We start from the raw sequence: 20222 nt of genomic DNA, 5'->3' as shown, positions 1-20222 counted from the left end.
GCTGTGAACACACACACACACACACACACACTAGTGCACTATAGGCTGTGAACACACACACACACTAGTGCACTAGGGGCTGTGAACACACACATATATACACACAAACACACACACACACACTAGTGCACTAGGGGCTGTGAACGCACCCCCAGGGCAGGGGGCAGACATCCCCGACGCCAAGGGAGCAGTTATGGGTTCGTTGCCTTGTTCAAGATGGTTCTACACAGCACCTTTAAGGAAAGGGTTCTTCAAGACTTCAAAATCGGTTCCTCTGTTGTAACAAACTTCATAACGTAACCGTTTTTGGTGCTAAATAGAACCCTTTTCTAAAAGATGCTGTGTAGAACAAACTATTCTCCATCGTGCAAAAGGTTCTTCAGTTGTTCAGGATTCTATAGAAAAGCATTTCCTTTAATAAAGGACCCTTGCAGAATCATGGTTTTTAAGAACGTTAGCATTAGACAAGCCACAGAATCTCTCCTCAGTGTTTACAGCTATACGCCACACTCTCCAAATAAAGCAAAAGATTACATGGACAAGTCTGTAGAACATCTACACTCTCAGATTAAAGGTACTCTACAGGAACATTACTGCTACATAAAGCTACAAACAGTGTATCTTTAAAAGCACAGCCATGGTGTTAGAGTCTAGTTGTGTTCCCTAAAGGTTCATTACATTCTCTTCTCCAGAAGAAGAGGGGGATCTCTGTAGTCTTTCATTATACAACTGTGGACATCCACAGTTAATATAGAGTAAGGTACAGTTCTGTTCCTAATTAAAGGTGCAGTCTATGTTCCAGTGATGGTCCCCCATAGAGACAGTTCTTCTGAAAGTGTATTAAACATCTGCGACTCTAGACCAGACTTTCTCCTGGACTCAGTCACGGTCGCTAGGTTTCCATCCAAAATATTCACAGATGTTCTGCGCAATAAAGAAATATCGACAGAAAAATGTGAAATGATACTAATTCTGTGAAGCTGCTTTGTGGGGCACTGGTTCGGTTTGAACCAGCTGAGAACTTTTTGCTCTTTTTGCTCTGTTTCTCATTACTTGCTCTGAACTCCCCAGTGCTGTGTTCCTGAGGTCTGCCGCGAGCTAAAGCCCTGCCTCAATTAATTGATTGACAGGTTGGTGAAAAATCTAAATGCAATCAAATGCATTTTCCTTCAAGTTTTAAAACATGAACATGCAGAGCCAGGGGGCGCTGTTATCTCCTTTATACTGGAGCTGTGTTGCCATTGCATCACAATGGAGTTCCAACAATAACATCTGTTCCATGGTGGAGACCCACTCTGTGGAGTGGTGGCACGTGAAGCAACAAGAGGTGGTTCATCAGCAGAGAGTGTGACAACCCAGTTTTATTTGAGAAATGTAAGGAGCCCAGTTTCAGTTGATTACTGAGAGTTAGAGCATTAGCGTTGCACTTTGCTACAAAAAGGCAAAGTAGAAATGAGAAAAATGAGCCAAGATCAATCCTGAGAAATACTCTGGAGAACTGAAGGGCTAAATCCAGAGTAAAATGGACAGAAACAACAAAGACCTTCTTCGCATCGTTAGAGTCCTAAAACACTATTTAACACAGCGCTCTACCTCCTTCACCTACTGCTACAAGCACAGAGAGCCTCTGTAACCTACTTCTGGAGCCACGCAGTTTTCACCCGGAGCTGATTAAATACATAACTGATATTAAACTGATCTCTTCTCATTTTTATTTTTTCATAAAAACTTATTTATATAATTCTTTATTAATATTTTAGAATTATTTTGTGTAAAGCATCAAAAACATACAAAATGTCAAGCCAGACTTTGCTTTACTCCCTGGAGTAGAGGAGGAACCAGGGGCCACATGTTTCTGTGGTGAGACTCATAGGTGTTACTTGGAGGTTTTGGTTTGATAACGGCTGGTACTTGGTCTAAAAAGTTTGAGAAACACTGAAATAGAGAAATAAAAAAGCAGTAAACCGACTTTAATGAATAATGTTGGCTAATGTTTGATGATAGAAAATTGTTGATTGCACCTTTAATGTGTACAGTCCTCACTGAGAGGGTCAGGCTGGAACACCAGTAAAGTGAAGGTAGTGTGAGTGCAGTGTGAGTTGTAAAGTCTCTTACTCTGAATTCATGACGTAAGGTGTCTCATCGGCCCACCGCCACTGCCCCGTGTTTTCATCCGTGAGTCCGACCCACATATATTCTCTTAAATATTGTCTTCCAACCACAAAGGCCTGGAAGAACACAGCAGAGCCGGAGAGGAGAAGGTTAACACAGAAGTAGGCTGATATATTTCACACACTTCACAAGTCCACCGTTAACTCGGACTTACACCATTATTCATAATTAATTCACAAATATTTGACTGTACCACGACCCTGAAATGGAGAAGCGGAAAAGAAAATGTTTGTATGTATGTATGTATGTATATTTGACTGTTTTTATCAGATGGAAACACAGAGGTGATCTCTGAGGCGCTGAAGTGGTTTCTGAAAGGGTCAAGGTTAGTGTCAGGGTCAGGGTTCCCAGGGTCACACTGCACCATGCTTCTGTCTTTCAGGACATTCACTTTGTCCGATCAGAGCTATAAACTGGTGCCATGTCTCAGGCGGGAGACTGGGTACAGTACAGGTTTCTCACGGACCATTCTCCGTTCGTGTCGTTGTGTTAGTTCAGATGTTGCCGGGAGGAGGGTCAGAAACTGAATCATTGTGTGTGATGCTGGGGATTTGTTCTGAAAAGAAGAAGTGATAGTGGACAGTTATGGAGAGGACGTGTGGACTGTGTCCTACAAAGAGAATCTGAGGTAATGTGTTACATGTCCAGAGTATTTCCTCAGTTTGGTAGTTCCACTTTGGTATGCTCCACTGCAGCAGAGCATCCCTGCATGTTTGGTGCAATAGAGAACCATCCACAGCACATTCTCCATCAGTCTGAAGAACACCTTCATGATGCAGAGAACCTTTTAATCACACACAAGGTTCTTCAAGTGTTCAAGGTTCTGTATAGAACCATTTCCTTTACTAAAGATCCCTTAGAGAACCATCATTTTTAAGAGTGTAGTGTAGTGTGATCCTGGCATTACTGAAGGTGAGGGTAAATTCCCACAACGAATGTGTGTGTGTGTGTGTGTGTGTGTGTGTGTGTGTGTGTGTGTGTTCTTCACCCATTCATCAGCAGTTTCCAATTTGAGCAGCAAAGCATTCTGGGATTTGCAGTAGTCTCGAGCCTGGTGCCAGTTCAGTTCATCTTTGGAGAATAAAAAACATTTGGATCCAAACGAAGTCCATCCGGGTTTACAGCTGGAAACATCTGGAAAGCAGAGAACAGTCAGAATTAAACCAATGAGAAACTGTGTGTGAAACACTGTATTTATTTATAAAACATAAAGAGAATTATTTGCTGCTCCACTTTAAACAGTGCAGCACTTACAGAGCACATTAGTGAGTCTGAATCTCAAACATCTTCCTCTACACTCTGTAGTAAATAAAGCAGTGGTGTAGTAGAATTATATTTGTAAAGCTTTAAAGTGCACTCTGTAAGGAGGAGAGCGATGTTTGGGATGGAGCAGAGTTTACATGAGGCGCCAGGAAAGTAGCTAATACAAAGCGGCATGTTTTTCTGCTTCTCATTGAGTTACTTTTTTCCTGGAGACATATTTTTCCTGTGTTCTACATTTTGATTGGTCCCTGACATCCACCCCTTGTCTGAGGAGGTCTCTGTCTGTGATTGTGCTGCTGTCTGTGTCTCTGTGTGTGGAGGAGAGGAGCTCATGTTCCTGTTCTTCTTCAGTTCAACTTCAACAACCTCCCTCCCACTCCTGACCAATCACAGGCTGCGGTCTGCGCCCACGGCACGCGGAGTTACATTTCTGGAGAGGGGCGCATCAGGCCACGGTGTAGGTTTCATTGCAGAAGTATAAATTCAGTTTAAACCTGTATTAAACAGAGCGCCCTCTTGTGGGGAAGTGTAAAGAAATTTAATTCTTCTCCACGTCAGTTATACCTTTTAGAAAATGTGTAAAAATGATAAATTATCACTTTTACAAACATTGTTTTCCACTGGTTTTGTGTAAAAGTGACTGACCGCTCCTTTAACGACGGAGTTAGTCACCTGCTGTTCCACTGCTGCTCCCGTCTTTAGCTTTCAGTGCCGTCAGAGCAGAAATCACTCTCTCTTCTGAGACACAACAGAAAAATAAATAAATGAACCACACAACGACAACAACAACAACAACAACAACAACCATCATCATCATCATCTTCACCTGTGCTCTGGAGTTTGGAGGACAGAGACTGCAGAGAAGACGACAGCTTCAACACCTCAGACAGAATCTTTTCCTGAGACTCTGAGACACAGGAAATAAAAGGAAACAAATATTAATAACAGATTAATAATGAATGAATGAATAATCTGACTTCTGTAGTGTATTACTCTCTGTCACAATGACTGTGTGGGTTGTAGGAACATTGCATAGCATTATACAGAGGTTTTAAAGTAAAAAAAAAACATGCTTTAGCACCTCCTACACTTCCTGTAGTGTATTACACCTTATCAGAATGACTGTGTGAGTGGCAGGATGTTTACAGAGTGTGACGGAGCCCAGACTGTGGCTGTTTGGAGATGTAGTTGGTGTAAACAGATTTCTGATATTCAGTCTGAGCACGACAGATCAGATCAGTGCTTTAACGACGGGGTTCTGACCCAGAATGTGTTGCTTGTCCCTGTCTTTAACAAGTTCCCCACACCAGGAGAGAGTGTAGAAGCCCCTTCATTCCTGTCCCTCAGCTTCAGTGTGTTTTACACAGAGTTGTGTTGGTGGAGAGTGTGTGTGAAGTGTGGAGAAGTCCCCAGAGCGTCTTAAAACTTTATTACAGTAAACACATGCCACTCGGTTCCTCACCTGCTGTTTTACTACTGCCTTCCAGCTTCCCCTTCACCTCTCCCAGAGCTGTCTTCACCTGCTCGTCTGAGGAGAAAAAGCAGAGGAGCTCAAAGTCACACGAACCAAATAAACAACAGACCATCATCCTCATCCACATCCTCATCCTCACCTGCGCTCTGGAGTCTGGAGGACAGAGTCTGCAGAGAAGTCGACAGCTTCAGCACCTCACTCAGAGTCAGGTTCTGAGACTCTGAGACATGAGATAAAAGGAAAACATGATCAATAATACATTCATACACAAGGATATTAAGAAACTCCGGTGGGTCCGGAGCCTACCCAGAACACACCTTAGAGGGGGCACCAGTCCTTCACAGGGTGACACACACTCACACATTCACCCACACAACTGTGGAGAATAGAAGTGAAGACGAAGTGGGGCATACAACATCAACACAACTCTACCGTTAAATCTAGAATAAGGAACCATTATATTCCCTAATTAAAGGTACAGTAAATGTTCCCTTGAGGCTGCTACCACAGAGAGAGTGTAGTGAGTGTTTGTTGATCTATAATCAGCTGTGTCCTGCTTATCTACAGTTTTCAGATGTTTTCCAGAGAGACTTTTAATGTAGGGGTCAGTACAGAATCCCTGACACATCCAGGACACTAGGTGTCAGTGTAAAGTGAAGAAGAGCCCTGTTAGCGTTAGCATCATACCTGCTGCTTTATCACTGTCAGCCACCTTCATTTTTATTTCACTGAGTGCTGCCATCACCCGCTCCTCTGAGGACACAAATAAACACTTCACACACAGGGGAAGAGGAAATGCCTTTTGATATATAAACAGAGTGAGTGAGTGAGTGAGTGAGTGAACGAGTGGGTAAATGAGTGAGTGAGTGAGTGAGTGAGGTATCAAGTGGGTAATTGAGTGAGTGAGTGCACAGGTGAGGGGGTGCATGAGTGAATAAGTGTGTGGGTGAATGTGTGAGTGTGTGAATGAGTGAGTGGGTGAATATGTGAGTGTGCGAATGAGTGAGTGGGTGAATAAGTGAGTGTGTGAATGAGTGAGTGGGTGAATGAATGAGTTGGTGAGTCCATGAGTGAGTGTATGTGTGAATGAGTGAGTTGGTGAATGAGTGAGCGGGTGAATGAGTGAGTAAATGAATGAGTAAGTGTGTGAATAAGTGAGTGTGTGAGTGCATGAATGAGTGAGTGTGTGTGAATGAGTAAGTGAGTGGGTGAGTGCATGAATGAGTGAGTGTGTGAATGAGTGAGTGGGTGAATAAGTGAGTATGTGAATGAGTGAGTGGGTGAATGAATGATTTGGTGAGTCCATGAGTGAGTGTATGTGTGAATGAGTGAGTTGGTGAATGAGTGAGCGGGTGAATGAGTGAGTAAATGAATGAGTAAGTGTGTGAATAAGTGAGTGGGTGAGTGCATGAATGAGTGAGTGTGTGAATGAGTGAGTGGGTGAATGAATGAGTGAGTGAGTGAGTGGGTGAATAAGTGAGTGGTTGAATGAGTGAGTGAGTGGGCGAATGAGTGAGTGAGTGAGTGGGTGACTGAGTGAATGAGTGATTGAGTGAGTGGGTGTGTGAATGAGTGAGTGAGTGAATGAGTGAGTGAGTCAGTGTGTGAATGAGTAAGCGTGTGAATAAGTGAGTGGGTGAGTGCATGATTGAGTGTATGTGTGAATGAGTGAGTGGGTGAATGAGTAAATGTGTGAATAAGTGAGTGGGTGAGTGCACAAATGAGTGATTGTGTGAATGAGTAAGTGATTGAATGAATGAGTAAGTGTGTGAATGAGTGAGTGGGTGAATGAAAGAGTGAGTGAGTGGGTGAGTGAGTAGGTGAATGAGTGAGTGAGTGTGTGAATGAGTAAGCGTGTGAATAAGTGAGTGGGTGAGTGCATGATTGAGTGTATGTGTGAATGAGTGAGTGGGTGAATGAGTAAGTGAGTGGGTGAGTGCATGAATGAGTGAGTGTGTGAATGAGTGAGTGGGTGAATGAATGAGTGAGTGAGTGGGTGAATAAGTGAGTGGTTGAATGAGTGAGTGAGTGGGCGAATGAGTGAGTGAGTGAGTGGGTGACTGAGTGAATGAGTGATTGAGTGAGTGGGTGTGTGAATGAGTGAGTGAGTGAATGAGTGAGTGAGTGAGTGTGTGAATGAGTAAGCGTGTGAATAAGTGAGTGGGTGAGTGCATGATTGAGTGTATGTGTGAATGAGTGAGTGGGTGAATGAGTAAGTGTGTGAATAAGTGAGTGGGTGAGTGCATAAATGAGTGATTGTGTGAATGAGTAAGTGATTGAATGAATGAGTAAGTGTGTGAATGAGTGAGTGGGTGAATGAAAGAGTGAGTGAGTGGGTGAGTGAGTAGGTGAATGAGTGAGTGAGTGTGTGAATGAGTAAGCATGTGAATAAGTGAGTGGGTGAGTGCATGATTGAGTGTATGTGTGAATGAGTGAGTGGGTGAATGAGTAAGTGTGTGAATAAGTGAGTGGGTGAGTGCACAAATGAGTGAGTGTGTGAATGAGTAAGTGATTGAATGAATGAGTAAGTGTGTGAATGAGTGAGTGGGTGAATGAAAGAGTGAGTGAGTGGGTGAATAAGTGAGTGGTTGAATGAGTGACTGAGTAAGTGAAAGAGTGAGTGAGTGAGTGAATGAGTGAGTGAGTCTCACCTGAATCCTGTGCTTGTTTCTGTTGTTTAGAGTCAAATGAAACCAGGGATGACTTGAGATCCGTCAGAGAGTCTTTTATTTCTCTGAAGTTCGAGTCGTGACGAGGGACTGTTCCCAAAAAGCATTAAAAACAAACCCTGAATATTCAGAACCAACAGCTTTAACTGTGATCAGTTATAAAACTAAAGTAATACATGTGTAATTAGATAGTAACATGAAAAATGTAGTGATAATACAAACCAAAACAGTTCTGTAATCCACAGCATCACTGTCATAAAAATTAACTACACGAAGAGGAAGGTTATTTTACTAAATTAAGAATAAAAATAAAGCCTACATTGTCTCTGAGCATAAAGAAGAGTGACACAGATGGAGTTGGGAGGTTGGTCTCTCTCTGATTGTTTACCTGTGTCCTGGAGTTTGACTGTAATCTCAGACAAGGAGGAGTTTAAAGTGTCCAGGAAACTCTTCATCTCCGAGAACTGACCGTCTGAAGAAAAACCAACAAGCAAACGTTAAATAAAATCATTAAAACATATTGAAATATAACATTTTATATTTTTGAAATGAATAGTTTTTGTAATTCTGATTCTCTCAAACGACTCAGAAGTGATTCAGAGCGGCAGCTAAAAACTGTACATTTAATTACAGTAGATTTTTATATAATTTTTATAAAATGTAAAAGAGTTCTAAATTTTAATAGATGTTTAAAAGTATCTACATTTTCATAGATTCATAAAATGATTCCTTTAGGTCTCTGTTTAAAGAAACACTAGGTGATATTTAGCTCCAGGGCTCCCCCTACAGTCACAGAGTGTAATTCACCTTTACAGCACTGTCCTGAAATCAAGGTCGAGAGAGAACAGGGTTGTATCCTGCCCTCCCCCAAAAGCTACATAGTGTAGTTTCTGGAGTGCTGAGCCCGGAGCAGCTGATTTTGTAGCTGTTATTTTAAGGTACATATATGACCCAGTGTTGCGGTACATAATTGAAAATGCTGATTGGTTTCATTCCAAAATCAACATAGATTTCACTTTGAACGCAATATTAGAACGTTTTCTCTGCTGTAAATTTAGCAGATGAGCAGCGAGAGGTTGCCCCTGGGTCGCCCTGGTGGTGAAGAGAGGAGCTCTGACCTGTGCTCTCCAGTTTGCTCTGTATCTGAGAGTTAACGGATCCGAGAGAAGAGCCCAGGCTGTTGATTAATGTCTGGAGCTCAGAGAGTTTCTTCATTTGGGGTTCTGTCCATAACAGACACAGTCACACATCCAGGAAAATACAGCACTCTCTGGACACTCTTTCTCAATATTTCACTCAAATAAATATGAATCAGACATTTTCCTAGACATTTAACACTGATATTAGCAGAGAATAATAACAAATATATATATAATATACAGAGGGAGTCCAAAGTCTCAGCCTTTTATTTCAGAAAGGAAAGGGGAAAATGACAGACCTGAATACCCAAGCGTGGGAGGGGCCTATATTTAGGTTCTTGAAAGCTGCCATATTGGCTCAAGGGCAAGGTTTTCCAATGGGAAGATGGTCATGTGGTATGTCAGAGAAGAACAGAATTGTCTCTGATTGCAGCAATCAGATTTGAAATAGCTTTTGTGATTCAAAGGCTATCAACACAGAAATTTTAAACATTTGTTGTTTTGAAGTATATTAAAATGAAGTAGAATTTAATGTCTACATAGGCATATGTTATTAAGTGGGTGCAGGATAGATAGATAGATAGATAGATAGATAGATAGATAGATAGATAGATAGATAGATAGATAGATAGCCTTTATTGTCAGCTTTATTGTGGAGCTCCAGTGCTGAGTATTACCCTGGAGGACTGATGGCGGCCTAATCTAACAGACTGGGTGCCGTTTGTTAAAAAAGTCCTTAATCCAAATGCATGTGGATTGAGAAAGTACATAGGATGACCCATTGTTCTTAAATTTTTGCCTATACAGGAGTTTTGTCTCTGTGTGAATGGGATGTTGCGTAAGCTTTCCTAGACGTAACAAGACAGGAAATCCTTACAAGTTATCTCTTTTTACCAGAACAGGAAATTAAGTAAACAAAAGCCATAGTATTCACCATATGTTGACACTGACCAACCTATATAAACTAATCCTGCAAGTTAGCATGTCAGAAGGCATTGGTTAACTTCTCAGCAAGCTGTCCATTTGGGTTGTTAAGATGCTGTTCTTTTCATTGTAATAAACCTGATTATTTTGCAATGAAAAAATGGTGTTGTTGTAGAGCTCTTTTTCAGCATCTTCTTCACAATACTGCAATTAACTACAGTTTGTTACAGGCTTGTTACAGTCTCATTAGAGGCTCGTTACAGTCTCATTACAGGCTCATTATAGCTTCATTACTGGCTTGTTACAGGCTCATTACAGGCTCATTACAACCTCATTACAAACTCATTAAAGCCTCATTACAGGCTTGTTACAATCTCATTACAGGTTTGTTGCAGTGTCATTACAGGCTTGTTACAGTCTCAGAACAGTCTTGTTACAGCCTCATTACAGGCTCATTATAGTCTCATTACAGGCTCGTCACAACCTCATTACATGCTTGTTACAGTCTCATTACAGGGTCATTATAGCCTCATTACAGGCTCATTATAACCTCATTACAGGCTCGTAACCATCTCAACCAGAACCTATATGCTCAGTGTTAACTGACAGTGCTACAGGAAACATTGTCCCCATCCATTCTGACTGAAGACGGCGCTGAGTGCTCGAGTCAACAACGAACAACAAAAGTTCTGAAATTTCTGTGTTGATAACTTTTGAACCACAAGAGTTATTGAAAATTTAATTGTGGTGATCAATTTCTGAGACAAATCTGTTTATCTCTGATATGATACATGCCACCTTCCTATTGGAAAAACTTGCCCTTGATCCAATATGGCAGATTTCAAGATGGTGGCCATATTCTGTACACAGCCTAAAAGATAGGCCCCTCCCCTTTACTCGCTGGTGTATTCAGACCTGTCACTTTCCCGTTCCTTTCTGAAATAAAAGGGCGTAAACATTTTATATAAAATATATTAATAAAATGTGACATTGTTTGTGTCCAAACACCAACCGCGCCCCCCCCCCCACCCTCATCCCCACCATCACCCTCACCCCCCCATCCTCACTCTCACCCCCCCCACTCTCACCCTCACCCCCCCACCCTCACCCTCACCCACCCACCCTCTCCCTCACACCCTCACCCTCACACCCTTGACTAAAGCTGAACCCACCAGAGGTGAACTGAGTCTGGATTCTGGAAGTGAACATGTCCACATACGAACTCAGACTGGACACGGACACCTTCATTTCTGCCATCACCTTCTGCACCTCAGCACCTTCAGTACACACACACACACACACACACACACACACACACACACACACATATTAAACCACATAGATACATTCTTCTGTACCTCAGCACCTTCAAACCACAACACTTTAAAACAAGAAACAAACACATTCTCACAACAACAACAACAAATAAAAACTAAACTCTAACAGTCCTCTCTTAAAAGCTTCGAAGCTAAACTGGTGACCATTCTGTGTTTGACCTCATAAAAGGAAGGTAATGTGAAAAGAGAACACAGTCCCAAACCACAGATGTTCGATTCTGTGATCATTTTTCAGCAGAAAACTGGACGAGGAGGTGCCCCCAAACTTTAGGACACAGTGATGGTAGGAGATGATATTAATATTAATAATAATAAATAATAACACTGCACCCTTCTCACACCCGAGGTCACGTTACAGTACAAAAAAAAAAAAAAAAAAAGATTTAGTACCTGAGCCTTTCAGGTTGTTTTTCAGCTCAGAATTCACAGAGTTCAGGGAAGAATTGTGACTCAACACGGAGCGCTCCAACTCTGCGAATTTCCTCTCCTGGAAACCAACTGGAACACCACACACACACACACACACACACACACACACACACACACACACACACACACACACACACACACAGGGGAACACATCATCAGTCTTGGCTCCGTACACACAGACACAAAGGTAACACAGATACAACACTCACATACGACAAACACCATCACAAACAGGATGAAGACCACCAGTCCGAGTGACACCTGGACCACAAGGCTGCGGTTGCCATGGATACAATCTGAAAAAAAAAAACATATCATAGAGGTATTTATTACTGATGAAGACAATTTTGTTCTCCTCCAGATCTCAATTTAAACGCCCCAGGTGTGGTCTGTTATTTTAAAATGTTACAGAATACACACTTTATTCTTTAAAAAGAAGAGTTTAAACAAAACATTGTGTGTTAATTTTAGCATAAACTTCTTTAAACAAGTATTTGTCTAAGTTTAATTCAACAAAAACTGCTCAGAAAAATGAGAGTTCAGCGTGAAGCTAATTCTCCAAACCTTTCAATGACTTCTGGACTCCTGCGTCCATCTCCATCCTCCTGTAGCTGTTGGAGCATTCCTTCATCCTCCTGCAGCTGATACCCGCTCTGAGATGCAAAGGCTGGCTCCAGATTTTATGCCCGAATAAAAATGATGCTGACTGTTTATTGAAGAGTTATGACGTGCCCCTGAGGGGTAATCAGTTTCTCTTCCCTTTTCCTCAGAGCTGTGTTGGCTCCGGAGCCGTAACTCACCCATGTTTGTGTTTATTTTACTGAGGTGGAGTTCCTTAACCACAGACCCTTAACTGTCGGTGTCGTTTGTGTCGTTTGTGCTGAGTGGACACTGCACTGGTCAAACACCCAGTGAATAAATGCCTGAATCTGCTGAGGCTGTGGAAATGAGATTTAATCAGACTCTGTTCAGTCTCAGGCCAGTTTCTCAGACTCAAAACTGGATTTATTCTGCTTTAATGTAATCAACGTCATTTAATTTCACTCCAACAACAGAATGTTTATAAATACAGCACTGTGCAAAGACTTATTCTTATGTAGAAAATTAGATTCATAAAGCTGTTAATCTTCTCTCAATCATTCTCAATCTTTAAATCCCACTCACCAGACTCTCTCTCTCTCTCTCTCTCTCTCTCTCTCTCTCTCTCTCTCTCTCTCTCTCTCTCTCTCTCTCTCAATTCAGTTTTTCAATTCAGAATGTGCGTTATTGGCATGACAAATATTGACACTTGTTTTGCCAAAGCTCTGTTCAATGTCAGTGGAACACAAAAGAAAATTTAAAGTAAATACACTGTAAATGTAACAGGTAAGAACCAGATACTAATAACAACAGACACATTATTACACACAGTAATAACCGTACTAAATAAACAGGTGTGTGGTGTCGGGGCGGGGGTCACTCACTGTCCCTCAGAGCATTGGAGGCGTGGACGTACTGCGCTGCCAGGGGGCAGCACTCTTTATTCCCCCCGAGGGGCAGCTTCTCAGAGTCGGGGAGGTGTGTAAAGGCTGGGATTCTGAGGGAGATTTTGGTGAAGAACTCTGCTCTGATCTGGTTGTATTTAGTGCACTCAGTGAGGAAGTGCAGCTCTGTCTCAGGTCTGTTCAGAGGACAATGCTGACACACTCTCCGCTCTCTGGGCAGCCAGGTCTTCCTGTGTCTGCCCATCTCTATGGCTCTCTGAGTCTGTATTTGGTCAGGGTGGATCTCAGTTTGGGGTCAGTCAGCGTGGTCAGGTAATCTGCTGCTCTGTACTGACGGGTCAGGGCCGAATAACACTGTAGTTTACTCTGGGATCCGCACTGAGTCTCCTAGTAGAGGATTCGGTTCTGCTGAAGCTGCTTTTTACAGTTTTTCTCAATTGCTTTGGTGCATTTCTCACATCACTATTAACATTTGCACAACATTAAGTGAATTTCTCAAAACAATTAGTACAAATTTCAAAAACTAGTTGATAACCTGAAAAAGCATGTCACTTGCTCAAAATGAATAGTTCATTCCTCAAAAGCAAGTATTCATATCAATGAAAGTGTCTGTGTCATCAAAATAAAAACTCCTGACACCATTGTTTATGAACAAGATGTGGTCAAATGGCTTTGTCATGTTTTTATTATGACACTTCACTCTGTAAGTGTTTTCCAGTGCAAAAAACTCAGATTATGGTGACACTACTGGAAAATGCGCAAGACAGCACTATACACTATTAGCACACACCCATTTGAAGTCTACAGTTACAGTTAAGTTACACATTATTGTATTTAGTGAGATAAATGAGTACAAGACAATATGTATATCTCACATTTTTACTCCATATGCTCTTTGAAATTCTAATTTATTCACAGCATTGTGAAAAAGCAAAATTTTATTTACAACAACAATAAGAACAGTCTTTGGATAGAGTTGTGAACAACTGTAAACAATATTGAAGTACATATTGGAACTGAATAGGAACATAAAAGTACTGTAAATCATTCTTACACATCCATACGTTCCTGTCTGTCTGGCCACATGTTTGCATCGACACCACAGTGAATATCCTCATTCATTCATTCACTATCTGTAACCACTTATCCAATTCAGGGTCCCAGTGGGTCCAGAGTCTACCTGGAATCATTGGGCGCAAGGCAGGAATACACCCTGGAGGAGGCGCCAGTCCTTCACAGGGCAACACACACACAGACACACACACACACACATTCACGGACACTTTTGAGTCGCCAATCCACCTACCAACGTGTGTTTTTGGACTGTGGGAGGAAACCGGAGCACCCAGAGGAAACTCACGTGGATAGAGGGAGAGCACACCAACTCCTCACAGACAGTCACCCAGAGCGGGAATCGAACCCACAACCTCCAGGTCCCTGGAGCTGTGTGACTGTGACACTACCTGCTGCACCACCGTGCCGCCCCACAGTGAATATCATCTCTGGCAATGCAGCAAGGAAAGTATCTCCTCGAGTGGTGAATCCACCCTCTGGATTGTTTGCTATCACCATTGCACAAATGGCTTCCTCTTGCTGTGAAGTAAAAAGGGGCCCTCTTCCACTTCTGCGAAGTTGTTTTGCAATCCTATGTGGTGCAGAGTAAAGTTACAGTAACGTACAGTAAACATGAGATATATTGCTTTAACCCGTATTACTGTAGTGTACAATAACAGTGCTTACTGCTTGTAAAATGTTGCAGTACAGTACCATACTCTAAATATGGCAAATCTTTACTGTAACACTACTTTACACTACAATATAGTAAATCTGTGCTGCAATAAAGCTGTAAGTCTAAATGTAAAATGTAAAAAGTTCTTGTCTCACTGTAAGCTTCATGTATGACACAGTAGAGCAGTGCAAATTGTTTAGTGCTGAGTTACTGTCCAGTACACACACCTGTTCTCCCAACAAAATGTTTGAACAATTGAATTTACAGTGGATCTTCCAACATTTGGTTGCACCCTTGGCCCAGCCTCAGCCATTGTGAGGCCATGATTGACTACATGGTCCACAATTGCAGCCCTAATTTCATCAGGAACCTGCCTATGTACTGGGCCTCTTCTTCCTCTTCCCCTGGTTTGTCCCATTCCCCTTCCTCCACGCATCCTCACCTCTCTTCCACGATGCTGACCTTCCACTTCTGCGTCACTGTATTATCAGAATGGTTCACAATTTGTCCTGCTTGGTTCATATATGCTTGCCAATTGTGAGTTCATGGGATTCAACTTTGAGTGACTGTGGAGAAGTGGCTTATCATTGGTTACAACTAATGCTTCAAACAGTCCTCATCAGTGAAAGCTGAGGTTCACCTGTGGCGTGAGACACACTGGTATTTTATTGTTATTAATGTACAGATAAACATGGTCCTGAATATGAGAAACACAGCAAAATATTTTTGGTCCCTTGTTTATGAAAAAAACATTTATGTCTGCATTGTGTGTGTGTGTGTGTGTGTGTGTGTGTGTGTGTGTGTGTTCAACTCCAGCTCTTGCAAAACTGCTTGAAAAGGACAGACTCGCGACCTGAAGAATCTCCACCTTAAAAACAAAGATGAATTTAGCACCAAATCACTGACCTGAATCTGTATCTGATTTAATTTGAATCAGAAAGTGAATCTAAAACTGAATCAGAGTCTATATTACAGTTTTTCTCAGTTGCTAAAACACAAAACTCTGTTTCTGAATCAAATTCTCAGTGTCCTAAACCCATTTATTGAAATTGTCACCCATTAGGTCGAACCACAAGCACATTTCACCTAGTGAGTCACAACAGGTTCATCCTTTTGTCAGAACCATAAACACGTTTCACCTATTAAGACACAATTTGCAAACATATTTTCACCCACTAAAACACATTTTTCACTGTGATGCACGTGGGTTGCATAATGGTAAGCACAGGTAGCAAAAGTGAAACTCAAACAAAGCACCGGTGTAACAACGTAAACACAGCCACTCTAAACTGATCACACATGTGACAAATGATGTGAAGAAACCAGTATAAGCCAGTACAAGGGTCCCGGTCGTAGACGTTTCACTATGGATAGAAACAGAGAGGCAGAGTAAGGGGAAGAGGTGGAAGAGTTGGAAGAAGAGGAGGGACAAGACAAGGAATGATAATTTCAGATGAAATACGGACAACCATCATTGACCACGTTCTTGTCCATGGATTGACTATGAGGGAAGCAGGACTTCAAATTCAGTCCAACCTGAGTAGATTCACAGTGTCCACCATAATCCGAACATTCAGCGAGGAAAACAGGTAATTGCTTTATTCGTTTTGTATATGATTACAGTTTGACTCAATACAGATCTGTAAAAAGGTGTTTCTTTATATGATTTTCCTAAAACATTTGTAGGCTTAGTGCTGCATGCAATATTTTGTAACGGCATGTTCTTTTGTAGAATCGTATAACTGCCACATCGCAGGGGAGGACATCTATGTTGAACTCACACCCTCATTGTTCTTCTCTTCATGGTGTTGGAAAGTTTATGTCGGGCATTAAATATTTTTTTCATTTCACAAGATTAAATTTTATTCAGAGTGTCTGAGTTACTGAGGGTTCTTGAGGGTTACTGAGGGGCAGGAGTCATTGATCCTCCAGGTAGAACAGGTATCTCTGGTAGTCCTTGTGGTCCTTGTGGTCCTGGTTTCCCTGGTGGTCCTCATGGTCCTTGTGTTCCTTGTGGTCCTCGTCGTCCTGGTATTCGTACGGGACTTGCGACTCCAGGTGGTCCAACATGGCAGCTGACCCTGGAATCACTGTAACACACCCAGCCATGCTCCTCTTTAGAAACATCCACACTGGAGTTGACAGCACTGACCACTGCACACGGCCTGGAGCAGTCGTCCTGCAGAGTGGACACGGGTCAGAGACACGGCCCGGTTAAGCACTTTACAGAGAGTTGTGTTCTGCTGTGTTCTGTTGTATTCTGTTGTACTCTGTTAGACTTATGTTTTTATCAAAAGGTTCATTGCTTTTAGAGTTTACCTGCCCAACAAGTAGCTTCCTCTTTTTAGCTTGATCCATTAACCAATCCTGTAACACACACATAAACACACACACATACTGTAATAATAAAAGTCCTACTATTTTCAGTTAAAAATAATATACTCTGTGTAAACAGTACATTAGTATAATCATATATCTGCACAGGAAAAAATCAAGACAATTAACATAATAACTATGTAGAGTCTCTTTAACATCTCTGTAGTGTCTTTTTACTGTCTCAATAGTGTCTGTTTAATATCTCTTTAGTGTCTCTTTACTGTCTCAATAGTCTCTTTAAAATGTCTGTAGTGTCTCTTTGCTGTCTCAGTGGTGTCTCTTTAATATATCTGCATTGTCTCTATACTGTCTCAGTAGAGCCTCTTTAATATCTCTGTATTGTCTCTTTACTGTCTCAGTAGAGTCTCTTTACTACCTCTGTAAAGTCTCTTTATGGTCTCAGTAGTGTCTCATAATATCTTTGTATTGTCTCTTTACTGTCTCAATATTATTTTTAATATCTCTGTAGTGTCTCTTTACTGTCTTAATAGTCTCTTTAATATTTCTGTATTCTCTTTTTACTGTACCAGTAGTGACTCTTTAATATTTCTGTATTGTCTCTTTTCTGTCTCAATAGTCTCTTTAATATCTCTGTAGTGTCTTTTTACTGTCTCAATAGTGTCTTTAATAGTTCTGTAATTTCTCTTTACTGTCTCAGTAGTGTCTCTTTATTGTCTCAGTAGTGTCTTTTTTATATATCTGTATTGTCCCTTTACTATCTCAGTAGTCTCTAATATCTCTGTAGTGTCTTTTTACTGTCTATATGGTGTCTCTTTAATATCTCAGTAGTGTTTCTTTACAGTCTCAGTAGTGTCTCTTTAATATATATGTATAGTCTCTTTACGGTCTCAGTAGTGTCTCTTTAATATCTTTGTATAGTCTCTTTATGGTCTCAGTAATGTCTCCTTAATAAACAGTATATTGCCAAAAGTATTTGCTCGTCTTCCATAATCCCCCCTTCACCAAACTTTATGCAAGGTACAATGAAGTCAGATAAATATAGTTCTCCTGGCCACTGCCAAATCCAGACTTGTCTATTGGATTGTCAGGCAGAGAAGCGTGATTCGGTGTCCAGGACATTTCAGACCATAGGAACCATATCCATGAAGCTTTCTACGCACTGTTCTTGAGTGAATCTGAAGGGCACATGATGTTTGGATGTCTGCAGCGATTGACTTTGCAGAAAGTTGGCAACCTTTGAGCACTATGCACCTCAGCATGCACTGACCCCGCTCTGTCACTTTACATTGCCTACCACTTTGTGGCTGAGTTGCTGTCGTTCCCAGTTGCTTCCACTTTGTTAAAACACCAATGAAAATGGACTGTAGAATATTCAGTAATGAGGAAATGTTATGACTGGAAGTGTTGCACAGGTGGCATTCTCTCATGGTATCACTCTGGAATTCACTGAGCTCCTAAGAGTGAAGCATTCTTTCAGAAATGTTTGTAGAAGCAGCCTGCACACCAAGGGATTTGGTTTATACACCTGTGTCAACAATAGTGATCAGTGGAACACCTGAATTCAGTGTTTTGGATGGGTGAGTGAATACTTTTAGTAATATAGTGTATCTAAAGTGTCTCTTTAGTTTCTCTGCAGTGATGCTGTGGTCAGTGTTGTCTCCTGAGACATTAAGCCAGACAGATTTTTTGTGGACATTGTGGTCTTCCTCAGAGTCAGTGTGATGATGTTGTTGATGATGTGGTGTTCATAAGAGTGAACCCATACCTTGTTCCTCGTGGTTAAGACAGAGAGTCTGATGTTGTAGCCCTTTTTTTTTACAAAACACTGTGGCTGCAGAACAGTTCCCTTCTTCATCTTGAAAGAGGTAAAATGTACCTTCAAAGCGAAGCCACACCTCTGTTAATAATCACACAATAAAAATAGTTATTTACTAACACGTTTAATCTAACAGAAAATACATTGCAGGCATTGGTCAGCATCTTTAAATCTTCAGCTGGAAATTTTAGCCTTGTACAGCAGGTCCCACTGGAACCGTTAATGCACCCTTCAGTCAGTCAGCCAGTCCTTCACAGGGTGACACACACTCACACATTCACTCATACACTCAAACCTATGGACACTTTTGAGTCTCCAATCCACCTACCAACATGTGTTTTTGGAGCATGGGAGGAAACTGGAGCACCCGGGGGAAACCCACGCAGACACAGGGAGAATACCCAACTTCTGACCCATATTTTTCTCAGGAAACAGTTATGTATTTATATCGATGTAAAGAAGAAGCTGAGAGCAGAAAGGAGTTACATTGAGTTCAGAAGTTATGTTTTAGTTAAACAGACATAACCCATTCAGGCACACCTCAGCCCTGCAGCTAAGGCTCACACTTGGCCAAATACTCGAGTCTGTTCCTGGGCTCTTCTTGGGAGGGCATCATTTTCTGTTTCTCTTCCACACACAAGAACACCATTAGAACCCTTCAAGCACTAAGGCCTACATAATTTAGTAAGAATTAATCAAGATTAATCAAAACCATTACTCCATGAATATGTTGTATCATTAAAATAAATCATTAGTTATCATTAATCATTACTCATTAGTGTTAATTTGCATTTTTCCATCACATTCCACCCTTTTTTATGCTTTAAAAACATCAATGCATGTTAACTTTAATCATAATATTGCTAAAAGAAAATGCAAAAGATGACCATCAACCATAGACAAGCTAATCTATCAGTCTAGGCATCATAACCCATGCACTAAAAAAAACATACTGAATGATTACATATCAAATGATTAAATCAAATGATTACTTAAACTTATAAAATCATAAAATCAACTTCAGTCAAATCAGCATTAATAAATGAAAAGTGAGTTTAATGTAATGATTCACTCCCCATCCAATGAAGCATAGATTGGCGGGGGCATTTCAAGAGGCATCTCATCCAGCAGAGGACACATAAAGCCCCCCTTTATTGACTGATCTAGGATGTCTTCATCCATACACATTTTACTTTTTTTCCCCTGCAGTGAGCATTCTATCTTTAATGGATCTGGATGCATTTTTTTCATTTATTTGGCACAAGTGGAAGCATTGTAATGAAACGGCATAATAATGGGAACTCCCAAGCACCCATACACACATGACATGATGAATTTGTGGCTGTAGTAACAGCATATTTAGCCTTTTGATGCCCAAGATTTATACCTGATCGCATGGCATTGCTGGGATAGCTTGAACCTTGAAATGACCCAGTCAATGCTGGTGCC

General features: G+C 41.3%; 1 protein-coding gene across 1 annotated transcript in view; it reads right to left on the bottom strand.

The window, feature by feature from the left end:
• LOC136676049 (C-type lectin domain family 4 member F-like) overlaps positions 1–13135 on the bottom strand; it is a 13495-nt gene extending 360 nt beyond the window's left edge. Inside the window, exons 1-13 of the mRNA XM_066652904.1 lie at positions 12871–13135; positions 11617–11703; positions 11369–11476; positions 8697–8801; positions 7967–8050; positions 7561–7668; positions 5597–5662; positions 5049–5129; positions 4898–4963; positions 4262–4342; positions 4108–4173; positions 3161–3306; positions 2116–2228 (exon numbers count right to left, since the gene is read on the bottom strand). Coding sequence (XP_066509001.1) covers positions 2116–2228; positions 3161–3306; positions 4108–4173; positions 4262–4342; positions 4898–4963; positions 5049–5129; positions 5597–5662; positions 7561–7668; positions 7967–8050; positions 8697–8801; positions 11369–11476; positions 11617–11703; positions 12871–13135 — 1376 coding nt within the window. The remainder of the gene's footprint in view (positions 1–2115; positions 2229–3160; positions 3307–4107; positions 4174–4261; positions 4343–4897; positions 4964–5048; positions 5130–5596; positions 5663–7560; positions 7669–7966; positions 8051–8696; positions 8802–11368; positions 11477–11616; positions 11704–12870) is intronic.
• Between the last annotated feature and the right edge of the window lie 7087 nt (positions 13136–20222).

The sequence above is a fragment of the Hoplias malabaricus genome, chromosome 2, assembly GCF_029633855.1.
Source record: "Hoplias malabaricus isolate fHopMal1 chromosome 2, fHopMal1.hap1, whole genome shotgun sequence".
Lineage (NCBI taxonomy): Eukaryota > Metazoa > Chordata > Actinopteri > Characiformes > Erythrinidae > Hoplias > Hoplias malabaricus.
This window is presented reverse-complemented; position numbering and strand designations above follow the sequence as displayed.